This window comes from Capricornis sumatraensis, chromosome 3 (genome assembly GCF_032405125.1).
Source record: "Capricornis sumatraensis isolate serow.1 chromosome 3, serow.2, whole genome shotgun sequence".
NCBI lineage: Eukaryota > Metazoa > Chordata > Mammalia > Artiodactyla > Bovidae > Capricornis > Capricornis sumatraensis.
This window is the reverse complement of record NC_091071.1, coordinates 14259918-14274878: the sequence shown is the minus strand read 5'-3', so window position 1 is coordinate 14274878 and position 14961 is coordinate 14259918. Positions and strand designations below refer to the sequence as shown.

Genomic DNA, 14961 nt, shown 5'->3' with positions numbered 1-14961 from the left:
TTGAAGATGCCCAACTTTTTGCCATATCCCTTCATAATGTCATAATGCCCCCAGCCAACTTTGGAAGTCACTTGGATTTTTCTGTAGATTGCAGCTTATATAGATTGGTTGGTTGGTTGTTTTTTTCAGTAAAGTGTACTTCCAAGAGTTGTATAACATCAAAAAATACAGTTTAAAAAGCTAAAATAGACTAATACCAATAGGCTTACATCATGCTTATAAGATCTAAAATTAGAAAATTGTAGGCAAAATATACTTCATTAACCAAGCTGGAATTTAAGAGGGAAAAAAAGCAAGAGTCCAGTTGTCTTGGGTATATTTATAAGAAAAAAGAGTATTTTTAAGTGAGGTATGTAAGCAAGCATCTTAGTAAAGTCTTCCTCAGAGTAAGGAAAATACTAGGGGAGCCCTTATATTCTTATATTCAGTCATTTCCTCTCTTTACTAATTTTGTATTCCTGAATGTTTTAGTCATGATCTTAGAGCTTTGGTAGATTTTCCATGATGAAAAGAGATTGTTTGCAGTAAAATTTATCAAATGCTTTTTATGTGTTGAGATTATGTGATTTTTTTCTTTCATGCTATTAATGTGATGTATCACATTGGCTGATTTGCATAAATTGAATCATCCCTGCATCCTGAATGTAAATTCCACTTGATTCATGGTGAATGGTCCTTTTAATATGCTGCTGACTTTGGTTTGCTAGTATTTTTTCTTTTTTTGGTTGCACTAGGTCTTAGTTGCAGCATGCGAGATCTTTTTAGTTGCAGCACGTGGGATCTAGTTCCCTGACCAGGGATCAAACCCAGGCCCTCTGCATTAGGAGCTCAGAGTCTTACCCACTGGACCACCAGGGAAGTCCCGGTTTGCTAGTATTTTATTGACAGTTTATGCATCGATAGTCATCAGAGTATTGATCTGTAGTTTTCTGGTAGTGTCTTTTCTTTCTGCTTTGGTATCAGGGTCGTGCTGGCCTCATAAGATGAGTCTGGCCTCTTCACATATTTTGGAAGACCTCGGGGAAGATTGGTGCAAAGGTAACCATTTTAAAGAGTGCACTCAGTGACATGTGGCACGCTTGCAGTGTTGCACATCTATCACCTCATCTAGCGGCAGAACATTCTGATTACCCACAAAGGAGATATTGTACTCATTAAGCAGTCACTCCTCACTGCCCTCCTCCCCTCGCCTCTGGCAACCACTACCCTACTTTCTGTCTCTATGGATCTGTCTGTCCTGAAACTCTCATATGGATGTGATCTTTTGTGTCTGGCATTTTTCACTTAGCATAATTATTCAAGGTTCATCCGTGTTGTAGCATGTACCAGCACTTCATTCCTTTGTATGGATATACCATGTTTTGTGTATTGAGTTGTTTTTACCTTTTGGCTATTGTGAATCGTGCTGTTGTGAACAAGTATACTTGTACTTGCTTGAATACCTGTTTTGAAATATTTGGGGTATATACCTAGGAGTGGAATTGCTGAATCATACGGTAATTCCATATTTCACTTTTTGAGGAACAAATTGTTTTCCTCCGTGACTGCACCTTTTTATCCACCAGCAGTATACAAGTGTTCCCAAATCTCTACATTCTCATCAACATTTGTTAGTTTCTTCTTTAAAAAAAGAAGTTACAGCCATGGAATCTTTTAAGAATATAACTTATTTAAAAATAAAATGAAAATATAATTTATTTAAAGGTATATTATTTCTTTTATGAGGTATAATTGACCTATCATTTTAGGTGTACCATGCATTGACTTGATATTTGCATATATTGCAAAATGATCATTATAAGTCCAGTTAACAGCCATCACCGTACACAAGTATACAGCATTTTTTTTCTTGTGATAAGAACTTTGAAGAGCCACTTACCTAGCTACTTTCAAATATACAATACAGTATTCTTAACTGTAGCCAGCATACTGTACATTACACCCTCAGGGTTTATTCATTTTATAACTGGAAATCTGTGCCTTTTGCTCCCTTCACCAATTTTGCTCACTCCCTCCCTGAGGCAACCACCAATCTATTCTCTGTACCCATGAACTCAGTTCTTTTGTTCATTTGTTATTTGTTGTTGTTTTAGATCTCACACATAAGTGAGATCATACAGTATCTATCTTTTTCTGACTTATTTCGTTTAGCATCATGCCCTTAAGTTCTATCCATGGTGTTACACATAGCAAACTTCCACTCTTTTTTATGGTGGACTAACCTATTATATGCCAAGTTTTCTTTACCCATTCACCCACTGATGGACATTTTAGTTTGCTTCCATGTCTTGGCTGTTGTAAATAATGCTACAGTGAAGATAAAGGTACATCTTTCTCAGTTAGTGTTTTTGTTTTCTTTAGATAAATACCCAGTCATAGAACTGCCGGACCATGTGGTGGTTCTATTTTTAGTTGCTTAAGAAAGCTCCATACTGTTTTCCACAGTGGCTACACCAAAAAGCATTCTCACCAGCAAGTGCTCTCTTTTCTCCGCATCTTTACCAACACTCATTTCTTGTCTTTTTGATAGTAGCCATTCTAACAGGTGTGAGGTGATATCTCACTGGGGTTTTGATTTGCATTTCCCTATGACTAGTGATGTTGAACACCTTCAAATACCTATTGGCCAACTGTGTCTTCTTTGGAAGAATGTCAATTTAGTTCCTCTGCCCATTTTAAAAATCAGATTGTTTGATTTTTTGCTATCGCACTGTATGAGTTCTTTATGTATTTTGGGTATTAACTCCTCATCAGATATATAATTTGGAAATATTTTCTCCCATTCAGTAGGTTGCCTTTTTTCTTTTTTTGATGGTTCTTTTTGCCCTGCAGCAGCTGCTTAGTTTGATGTAGTTCCACTTGTTTATTTTTGCTTTCGTTGCCTTTGCTTTTGGTGTTAAATCCAAAAACTCATTGCCAGGACTAATGTCAGGGAGCTTACTGTGTATGGTTTCTTCTAGAGTTTTATGGCTTCATTTCTTACATTTAAGTCTTTAATCCATTTTGAGTTCATTTCATGTGTGGTGTATATAGTGGTCTAGTTTCATTCTTTTGATGCAGTTGTCCAGTTTTCCCAACATCATTTACTGAAGAGACTATTCTTTCCCCATTGTATATTCTTGGCTCTTTTATCATAAGTTAATTGGCTATATATGTGTGGGTTTATTTCTGGGCCCTCTGTTCTGTTCCATTGATCTATGTGTCTCTTTTTATGCAACTGCATACAGATTTGATTGCTGTAGCTTTTTGTATAGTTTAAAATCAAAAACTGTGATCCCTCCAGCTTTGTCCTTCTTTCTCAAGATTGCTTTGGCTATTCAGAGTCTTTTCTGATTCCACGAAGACGTTAGGATTTGTCTGTTCTATTTCTGCTTTATCTCAACCATTTATAAAATTTTGTCTGATTAGTGATTTGGGTTTTTGGGCGGGGGGAGGAACTGGTCAAAAGCAGTGATTTTCAAACTTTTTGATAGGAGAACCCCTTTATACTTTTCATAATTATTGAATACCCCTAAAAGGCTTTGTTTATGTGGGTTATGTCTGTATTTGGTATTTTGGCTGTATTAGAAGTTACAAACTGAGAAACTATTTAAATATGCATCCATTCATTGAAACATAATAAACCCATTATATATTAAAAAAATATTATGAATAATAACTCCCCCGACCCCCCCCCGCCCCCGCCACACACACACACGATAATGGAAAGATTTGCATAGTTTCTCTTATTGCAAGTCTCTTTAATGTCTGCTGTAAGGTAAGACTGTTGATTCTCACATAAGGTCCTGAGATCTGCATGTAGCCTTTGGAAGACTCCCCTATACACTTGTGAGAGAATGATAATGAAGGAGGCAAATAATGTCTTAGATTTATCCTCAGCGACTGAGGATACCCAGGTTGGAGAGCAATTGGTTTTAAGAGGTGTTGTTTCTGGCAAAACTAGGAGTGTTTAAAAACCTTTCAGCAATTTCTTGTCATAGCTTAGGGAATGGTATTGGTTGTTTCGAACCCAAATACAAAATATTCAAGGAACTTACTATGTGGGTCAAAGATGAACTGTTTTTTTAGAGTCAAAGATTAAAGAGGAGTTATCAATTACATAATCTCTTCTTTTATGTTATCATACTGAAGTAAAATGAACAGCTGTATAACTAGTACTTTTCTTTTTGCTCAATCGGTTAATATCCCATCTTGTTCCATAAGGTACTTGGGGCAGCTCTGCAGATAAGTGGTATACTAGAATTTTGAATACAGATGGGACAAGGAGAAGACGGTTAGAAACTAAGACAAAGCCAAGTGTAAAGTAGCACATACACTTTTGTATAACTTAGAAGTGGGAGAAAACTATAGTATTTTCAAATGTTCCAACTTGAGAAAAAGATTCACTAAGGGTTTTTAATGACTCACACCATCCTTTGCAATTGTGCAGCATAGTGTCTTTAGTGACAATCTGTTCTTACCTTTCCAAGGAAAATAATCTTATATTGCCAGTCTACTTTGCTAGTTACTTGACTTGCTAACAGTTATTACATCAGCTTTATCAAAATGTATTCAGCTATACTCAGCATTATTAATTGTATTTGTATGTGTGCTCAGTCATGTCCAGCTCTTTGCAACGCCATGGTCTGTAGCCCACCAGGCTCCTCTGCCCATGGGATTCTCCAGGAAAGAATCTGGAGCGAGTTGTCATTTCTTTCTCCAGGGGATCTTTAGTTACAGCATGTGAGATCTAGTTCCCTGATCAGGTATGGAACCTGGGCCCCCTGCATTGGGAGCATGGAGACTTAAGTCACTGGGTCACCAGGGAAGTCCCGGTCATTTTAGAATGTTATGCAGGGTAAAGGAAAGAGCACGGCACTGCAGTCCAGGAGACCAGAGGTCTAACCAAGGTTCCAAGGCTGGATTCGTACAAGCCGAGGCAGTCACGTACTTCTTGCTCCTGGGCAGAGAGGAGAACAGGTTTCTGGAAAGGGGCTAACAATTTAATTTGAGAGATGGAAGCACTCTATAATGTTGAGGTGGTTTTTTTTTTTTTTTTATTGAAAGGTACTTACACTCTCACTTCACACTACCAGAATTACTTCACACTCCAGAATTGGCTATACCACGATTACAATTTGTATACCAGGGTGACTCAGGTATTTGTATTGGTCAAAATTATACAGTTAAGATTTGTGCATTTATATACATTTTACCTTAAAAAAATTAAAAATAATCAAGTGGTTAGTGGGTAAAGGTGGCAATAAAACAAGAAAGGCACAATTTTCAAAGCTACATGATAGGGACGTGAGGTTACTACCCAGCTCTGTTCACTTTGTGTGTGTACATTTGAAGCTTTCCATGTTAAAATGTTTTTGTTTAAGCAGTTTTCTGCTCTACCATATTAGAATGTCAAAAGATAGCATTTAGAATTGATAAATCAAGAAATAGCAATGTAAAGATATACTTTAGAAATGTGGAAATAAAAGGGGAAAATAATTAAAAGGTATCAAAGTGGTTGCCTATGGGGATCAGAGCTGAGTGTAGAGAGGGCTGGAGTAGGAAATAATCTCAATTTTGTTTTATAAGACTTTCAGTGTTACTTGATTTTTAAACCTTATGCATATATTCCTTGGATGAAATAGTATATTCATTCTGTGGATTACTGCATTGTTTTTGAGGAACCTATCCACAGGATCATTTGTGTATTTTATAAAGCACTTCCATTCAGAGTGCTGACTTTAAAAAATGCACAATGTGAGTGTTGCAAGTTAAGTTTTACTTGGGGCAAAGTGAGGACTGTAGCCCGTCAGACAGCATTTCAGATCAGCAGGGGAACATGACCTTGGCTGGGGGCAGTACATGCTGTCAAGCACGTATTTTCTTGCAGGTTTCTTCTAGTCAGGAGCAGTTGTCACTACGAAGGATTTTAGTGCTTTTCTAGATATGAGGAGATAGAAAAATTGGGCTCATGAAATCAGCTCCTGAACATATCTGACTATCTGAAAACCTGTCCTGCGGGGTGCTGAAAATCAACAGCTGCAGCAGCACAACTGAATCTTTGTAGACGTAGATGGCAAGGGCCATTTGGAGTTGACAAGGGTTGAAGTTATCATTAAAGGTTTTTATCCAAAGTAAGTGTTAGTCTATTATTTATATCAAATTTTATTAAATCAGAGTTTAATAAATTTTCAATAAGAAAAGATTCTGAAAATTGAAAGTCTAATGCAAAACTTTCAGTTAAACTAAAAAACTAAAAAAAATAAATAAAATAAAAACTGATGGGGCAAATAACGCATCAACTTTTTACTTGTAAGGTAAGATTCTAGGAGAAACTTTAGTTTTGGATAGTCTGCATTTAAAGATAATGTTCCCAGGATATGTCTCCTCATGCATGAGCTGGGTCAGGAAAAGTTTCATTCTATGTACTATGAGTGAAGAAATAGGACAGCTTACATCAATGACTTGCAACTGGGGGTGGTTTTGCCCCCAGGGGATATTTGGCAATGGCTGAAGACATTTTTGGTAGGCACAGCTGGTGGAGAAGGGGGTGCAGAGGCCAGGGACCTCTAAATACCCTGTAATGCCCCCCACTGAACAGCTCTCCACCAGAAAGAATTATTTAGCCCAGAATGTCAGTGGTGCTGCTTCAAAGAGACCCTGGCTTAAAATTCAAAGAGCCCTTCCTCTGCAAATACTAATCCTATCAGAAAAACGCTTTGTTCAACCTTTTGGAAAAGAGACTATATAGAAACTGGCAATTTAGAGATTCAGATGGGTATGTGGGCAGGAAATGCTCAGATAGTTCTCCTTTTTAAAAAAGAAGAAAACTCTATTAAATATAGGGTTACTGGTTTTCTTTATTTTACAGATGGGGTCGAGGATTTGGTGTTTTGGGTTCCATTTTTGGAAAGGATGGTGTATTAAACCAGCCAAACAGTATCTTTGGACTTATATTTTATATACTACAGTTATTACTTGGTAAGTACTTATACAGCAATACATAAATAAGTTTGTTTTGTTATATTTCACTTAGTACTTTGTCTCTTTGCCCTGATGTGTCTTTATGGTAAATAAAAAGCATATGTTGATGGTAGAACATTTGTAGTAACATTGGTAGAACATTTGTAGTTTGTAACACATTTTTGTGTTGTGAAAACTTGGTTCACTAAGATTTTGATGACACTCAGCCTGAACTTGGTATCTGTTGGTATTTAATCAGGGATGGGAGCATCCCAGGATGCTCAGAGAAACAAGTCCCATTCAGGGAAATTATTACTCCAAACAGTTTGCCTTGGAAACCTTGTTTCCTTGTTACTTTGTATACTCTCTAGCTATTTAAAAATATTATGCATTGAGAAAACATTAATGCTAAATGATATTCAGTCATAATTCTATCACCTTTATATAGCCACTATTGCCATTGTTCCTTACTTTTTTTACTTAATTTTATGTGAACTCTCTTATACTGTCTATCCTCTTAAGTGCTTTGCTGTTGTGGATATCAAGGCTTCAGATTTTTTTGATGTTCTAAGTAATACTACAGTGATTAACTTTGTTTAAAGTCCTCTTCTCACACTTCCTTTTCTCTTTGAATTATTTCTTCAAACAAATATCTAAATGTAGGATGAATGAGTCAACAAACATAGATTTTTGGGGGGTATGGATTTTAATAGGTAGAAACAAACTGATTTTCCCTCAGTTGTCAGATTTTCCCTAAAGCTTCAACCATCTTCATTTTTTTTCTATAAAATTTCTAATTCAGTAGTTACATATTAATAGCCATATTAATTTTATTTTAAATTTTATAGTATTTTAATTTCCTTTTATCGCCAATTGAGTTATTGGGATCCTGATAACAGTACATTTCATATTTGTTACAAACATTTTACTCATTCTTTATTCTTGTTTTAGAAATATTGATTTTGTGAATTTTGATTATACAGAAGGTTTTATACTTTCAGAGTTAAATTCATCCATCTTTGTCCTTGCATTTGTTAATATTTTATCCTGTTATCTGGCAGGTCTTCTTTCTAGCACCAATAGATTTATTCTAAGACAAACTGTGCACCTAAATTTTTCTCAATAGCCCTATCAAGTTTGCCCCCTTCCGTATCTGTATATCCTGCAGAAATAAAAACACACACATAAGGATATTCATAGCAGTTCAGTTTAAAATAGCAAAAAATTAGAAGTAGCTTATAAGGATTGAATAAATTAGGTTACAAGCATGCTAGAAAATACTATGTAGCCATTAAAGGGAAAAGTAGGTCTACAAACCCTGGAAGATCAAAACCTAGTTTAGCAATTAAAAAAAAAAAAAAGCAAATTGTGGTATAATAAATAGAGGATAAGTATATATTTATATACGTGCAGGGTTGAGACTTTCACCTTTTATTTCATTTATATTGCTTTGTTTGGATTTCTAAAGAAGAATATAAAGTATAAGTTCACAATAAAATAACCTAAGAAAAGCTTCTGACTATGTTAATTTTGGGAGATGGGGTTGAACATCTCCGAAATTTTGTAATATTTAATTTGTTAATTTCATTATATGCACATTTAAAATCATGTGTATCATATGTATTTTTTCTAGTCACATTTTAGGCATTCACATGCATTTTTAGTGTTTGTGTCTTTACCACCAGAGGCACATTTGAACTCCCCCAATGTGGTTTTCCAGAGCACATCAGGTTCACTCCCTTCTAAGTTGTTCAAAATAGAGCCTTTTTTCTTTTTTGGCGGCACTGTGCAGCTTTGTGGGATCTTAGTTCCCCAACCAGGAATTGAACCTAGGCCACCACAGTGAAAGCCCTGAGTCCTAACCACTGAACATCCAGGGAAGTCCCATCTTACTAGGTCTTTAAATCTGCACAACAGTCTTAAGAGGCAGTCATGATTATCATCCCACTTTTACAGTTAAGGGAAAGAGTTGCACAGAGAGCACAAATAACTTGCCTATATCATTTTGAAATTAACTTTCATTAAGGTGCCAGCATTCATTTTTGAAGTTTGAGATATTCACATAAATGAGGTCAGCCAACTTTGCTTTTTAGTACAGGGCCAGATAGGAAATCATTTAGGCTTTGCTGACTATCATAGCTACTCAGCTCTGCCACTCTTGTCCCAAAGCAGTCATGGACATTACATACGTGAATGATTGTGACTGGGTTACGATAAATCTTTATTTACAAAAGCAAGTGCATAAGTAATCCAATGGTGTCTGGAAAGAGCCTTGTTAAAGCATCAGGGATGTCGCTGGCGGTCCAGTAGTTAAGACTCTGTACTCCCAATGCAGGGAATGCAGGTTCAATCCCTGGTCAGGGAACTAAGATCCCACATGCCACACAGTGTGGTCAAATAAATAAATTAATAAATACTCCTCTGCTTTTAAAAAAAAATGATTTCTTTAAAAAACATGTACTCTCTTAAGTGGTCTCTAGGCAAGTCGGTCCCCATGACTAGGCTACAGCCCAGATGCAACTTCTCATTGTACTGGCAGTGTGATCTCAGCTCCTTAATTAACCTTTTCAAACCACTACCACTTATTTATTTGTATCCTGTTCTGTGATCCTTAACCATTAGTTGTTGGGTAGTAGGGTAGGCAGTTTAATATGCTCTGCTATCTCCTCTTATCCTTGAAAATAAATACACATGTTCTCAATATTGTTGGCTACAGGAAATTACAAAACCAAACATGTGAAGATGTCAGATGATAGCCTCAAGAGTTCAGGCAAGTCTTTGTCTTGAGAACTCAGGTTAGCACATATAACTGCCTTTTTTCTCCATCTGGTTTGACCCACATGTGGCCAACTGGCCAAATGTGGTTTTCCTTATGCCCCAGGGTGAGCCCTTTCTGAAATGTTTATCATGATTTTTTTTTCCCTTCAACAGCATGTTGATATAATCATCTCCCATTATGGGATTTTTGATAAATTTGATCTAAACACAGGAAAGCAAATTTTACTTTCCACAGGTGGGGAGCCCACCTATAGTGAAAAGGGTCTGGATGGTCTCACCAAATGTGTCCTGCTTGGAAGAGAAGGTTGTGGTCCTCACATTACTTTTTTTTTTTTCTCCTCTCGTTACTTTATTCATTACAGGAGGTAGGGCTGTCAGTTTTACAAATCTGCTTCATTGCATGGTGATAATGTGATTGCAAAAGTGCATATTTTCTTTACATGCCTTAGCTAAGGCTAGTTTATGAAATACATAATATTTCACCCAGAATATTTACCAGTCAAAAACAGTGCAGCTATGGGATGGACATGTACACACTGCTCTATTTTAAGTGGATGACCAGCAAAGACCTATTGTATAGCACAGGGAACTCTGCTCAGTGTCATGCGGCAGCCTGGACAGGATGGGAGTCTGGGGAAGAATGTTGTTGTTTAGTGACTTAAGTCATGTCTGACTCTTTTGCATCCCCATGGACTGTAGGTTGCCAGGCTCCTCTGTCTGTGGGATTTCCCAAGCAAGAATACTGGAGTAGGTTGCCATTTCCACTCCAGGGGATCTTCCTAATCCAGGGATCAAACCCGTGTCTCCTGCACTGACAGGTGGATTCCTTACCACTAAGCCACCAGGGAAGCCCTGGGGAGAGAATGGATACATGTATATGTATGGCTGAGTCCCTTCGCTATTCACCTGAAACTATCACAGCATCACAACATTGTTAATCGGCCATACTCCAATACAAAATAAAAAAATAAACAATAACACTGCAGCTATGAAACTTAAGAAAATAGGCCTGTAGGTCTTGTCCTCAAATTTCAGAGTGTTTTGTCTTAAGATCAGTGTTCCAACCCTGAAGCAAATCACAAAATATTCCCTTTGAACTGGGAAGCTTGTTCTCCAGTGTCAAGGTCTGACTGAGCCAGTGTCCCTTCTCTTGCAGGCCTGACAGCGAGTGCGGTTGCAGCTTTAATCCTCATGACGTCCTCCATCATGTCCGTAGTGGGGTCTTTGTACCTGGCCTACATCCTGTACTTTGTGCTGAAGGAGTTTTGCATCATCTGCATCATCACATATGTGCTGAACTTCATTCTTCTTATCATCAACTACAAACGACTAGTTTACTTGAACGAAGCCTGGAAACGGCAACTGCAGCCCAAGCAGGACTGACCGCCTGACGAACTCTTTAACTGACAGTCTGAAGTCCCTTTTTCCATTAAGTTTATTTTGCAGCAGTTTGGTTTTTTTTTTTTAATTATTATTATTATTATTCTTCACAACAGACACTTTCCCTAAGAATCTTAAACTGATTTTTAAAAATCCTATAAATTAGAAGGGGCTCTAGCTATTTTCTGTGTCAATCTTCATTTTAAATATGGATACAAAAAAAGGATACACCAAGCCAATCAAAGACAAGCTTTAACTTTACTTTGGAGATGTTTCTGAAATGGTAAAATGTAGCCCTAGCCCCTTCCCTCAGTTGTAAAGTGAGCAACCATTGCTAGTAATTCTCTAATGTGTATAAATTCAATTTCAGGTATAACAAATGTGATCATGACATGAAAATATTTTAGAATAGATACTGTATTCAATATTGCCATGTTTACAATATGTAATATGTTTTTTAGCCGATGGATTTAAACATGTAGATTCAACTAGAATCCATTTATGTGATATTTGTAAATAAAGGTAGAGATATTGGATCCAGCCCTGCAGAAACTTGCTGTACAGCTTAGTTGGAGTGTAGCGATGAGGAACAATCAGCTCAAGGCTGACTGAAGACGTAGTGAAAATACTAAGTCCACACAGAGCATCTTGTGGAAAGGACTGGCAGCTGTGGGTCCAGCACTGACAGCAAAAATAATAGGGTGACTGGTTCCCTTTCATCTCCTTCCTTTGAAAGGAAGAAACTAAATTTGGACATTCAAGTCAAGCTTGTACCTAGTCATAAAACTGGATCAATTAGAAACTGACAGTGTGCGTCATGTGACCAGACTTTCAAGGCCTTCAGGACACTAAAGGTGGGAAAATGGGTAGATTTCTCTGGCAAAAAGCTGGAAATAGTACTATGGCATTTCATAGTCTCTTACAACAGGTGAATTTTCATGCAGATAATTTTCCTTCACATTAGTGCCAGTCAACCAAACAGTATTGGCTTGGAAAATCATCAGTATAAGCCCCAGTCACTCCAGAGTAGGATTACTCTTGGGTAGCTCCATAGTGTTTCTCGTTTCTTTCTTCACTAACTAACCGGACATCTAGTTTAATTGTTTTAGAGTCAGATATTAGATTCGTAAACTTTAGGGCTGACATGCTGCTCAGTTGGCTTAACTGGGAGGAGTACTAAAGGGAAAAGTATCTCAAGGTGGAATGTAGTACTCTTTCTACTCACTACCCCAGTGCAGAGTCTCTGAAAGAGATCTGAATAAACCCAAATGAAACGGTGACAGTATGTCTCTCTGGTTAACATCTTCTATCAGAATGTTCAAAGTGCCTTCTGTCTTAAATCTCAAACCAAATATTTTGTGTGTTGAACTTGGGCAGAAGTGTCCTTCCTTCCTTTCTCAGCATGAAGTAGGAAACTTGCATTCTGTAGAAAGGTTCTGTGTGATCTTTTCATTCCTTAGATTGAGAAGGAGTCGCCATGTTTTTGCTTCTAATCCTGTTCATCATTACGTTAAGAAACCGGTAACTACTGAGTGTTCTGCCTTCTTTTGTAGGGAGGGGACAGGCTCTGCTCTGTAAACCATAACGTGTAGAGTCATCAACTGTCCAGCAGTTTCCAACCAACTGTCATAATTGACGCAGTGTACTCTTCTAGCCCAAGGCAGGTATCCAATTGCACTGTAATGTACTTTTAACCAGTTTAAACCAATTTTGTAAAAGATGGCTTAGTTCTGATTTCATCCAGGCTTATGTTTCTTCCCATGAATGTGAATATTTCAATGTCTGTTTTATTATGTATGTATTGTTCTTGTTTCTCTAAAGAACTCTAGAAAGTGTTGATTAGATGTCTGGTATTTATGGAGAAATGAGTTCTCTGGAGAGCTGCACGATGAGCTCGTCTGGCAGCAGAGCTCCCCCTCTACCCAGCAGATCAGCAGTCCGCTGCTTCTCTTTTCTCCACTAGTCTGGAGACGGCTTCACCGTGATGACATCGTGGTATATATATATGTAAACTCTGGTTGTGCTAAACAAATTCCTTGTGTCCCCATTTAAAATTGTTCTTTGCCCTCCTCTGTATCGGTCAGCGGAGTAGAGTTAAAGCTTGTCTTGATGTTGCGTTCTTGCGAACGCCTGCAATTCTTTTGTGAAAAACATCAGAGTGTTCAGCCAGACCCTTCAGGTTTTTCCTTTGCTTTTCTAAGCCCTGGGGACACCACTGTTTCAGTTGTAGAAAAATTGTTGCCACATTCCTATGACCCCAGAATTCATGTCCTTCTCACTGAGGGATGAACATGTGCTGCCTGAAATAACCACATGGTGATGCCCATCTCTCTAAGAAAAGGGCCCCCATGCTGGTGTGTGTGATTAGGTATTTTTCTCTGGGAAGAATTTAGGCTTCCCTCTACATCCTCAATTCTGCCCTAGAAGAAGGGGGAAACCTCCTGTTACAAAAGTCTGAGGGTTATTAAGACTATTTCAGACTGAATATTTAAACACTGCAACATTATTAGCTACCAGTGTTGAAGAACAGGTGGGGGAAAATGTGAATTTCTGCTTCTCAGTTTTCAAAATCATTTGTAACAGATGAAGCCTCTTATTTACTTGACAGTCCTATCCTTTGAAGAAATAAGAGAAGTCATGGTTACATGACAAATTTTAGGAAAACTCAGTAGTTTGAAGGGTTTCATTTGATTTTTTTTTTCTTTGCAGCTAGTTGCTATCAGTTGAGGATCAACTTCTGGTGAAGTGTCAGGTTTAACTAGCTGTGTGCCCTGGGTGTATGTAGCCCCTCCTTAAATCCATGACTTAAAGATGTTGATAGCATTGATTATTTTCATTCAGAGAGACAAAGATCTCTCATTTGATACAAGAGATCTTTGGACCTCCTATGTAGAATACAGGACCAAGACTACAATGAAATTAAAACTGTGAGTTGGCTTTAGTTTTCTTAGACTTCATTTAAGACTATCAGCAGAAGTCCAAAGTTGTATTCAGCAAAGCTTGAGACCAATAACTGCTGACAGGTCTTACCCTGAACATCATTACTGGACAACTGCCAACAAGAAACCCACTCTCATTTTTGGTAACCTATTTGGGAAAGAATACCTAATAATCAATCTTCGTCGTCATGTATTTTTGTGTATTTTTTCCCCAATGGGCAAGTACTGGTGAAACACTGCTATTTATATATTTTAGGCAGCACTTATGAGTCCTAATTTGTGAGAACTACCCTTCAATAAATCAAAGGGATGGGGGTGGGAGTCCAGGTGACTTGGTTAAACTTTTTTTTTTTAACATATTAGCCCAGAAAAGGTAAAATGTTTTGTTATAAAACTGTATTAAGCATGGCCTAAGTATTAGGTGTTATGATCTGTATAGTATGTTCCATCAAAAAATATTTATTACTAGTGCTTTAAGCTCCAGAGTAAACATTCATTTAAAATGGAGTTCACTGGGCAGATTTCCCCTTTAATATAGATAGAAATATTCTTTATCAGAGATTTAGGACACAGTTTTGCTAACTGGTAAAAACAAATGTAAATATGTAAGAATGTTTATTTGTTGCACATAACTTTTTTGGTATAAAATAAATGTAGAAGTTACCTGTGGAACTTGTGCTGCCCTCGTTCTTATACTGCAGTGTTATAGTTCAAAAAAGAAGCAGAAATGAATTCAGTCTTAGAAACGATTATTAAGTTTTGGTCACACCCTGACGTCAGGACCTTAGTTCCCCAACCAGGGATCAAACCCGTGTCCCTTGTACTGGAAGGCAGAGTCTTAACCATTGGACCATCAGAAGTCCCTATAAATGATCCTTACAATAAATACCATAGCCTCATTTCTACAGGTATAGAGTTGACT

At 37.4% G+C, this 14961-nt stretch overlaps 1 protein-coding gene across 1 annotated transcript in view; it reads left to right on the top strand.

Moving 5' to 3' along the window:
* VKORC1L1 (vitamin K epoxide reductase complex subunit 1 like 1) overlaps positions 1–14702 on the top strand; it is a 54700-nt gene extending 39998 nt beyond the window's left edge. Inside the window, exons 2-3 of the mRNA XM_068967386.1 lie at positions 6851–6960; positions 10877–14702. Of these exons, the coding sequence (XP_068823487.1) occupies positions 6851–6960; positions 10877–11103 (337 nt within the window). The 3' untranslated portion in view covers positions 11104–14702. The remainder of the gene's footprint in view (positions 1–6850; positions 6961–10876) is intronic.
* Positions 14703–14961: the final 259 nt, after the last annotated feature.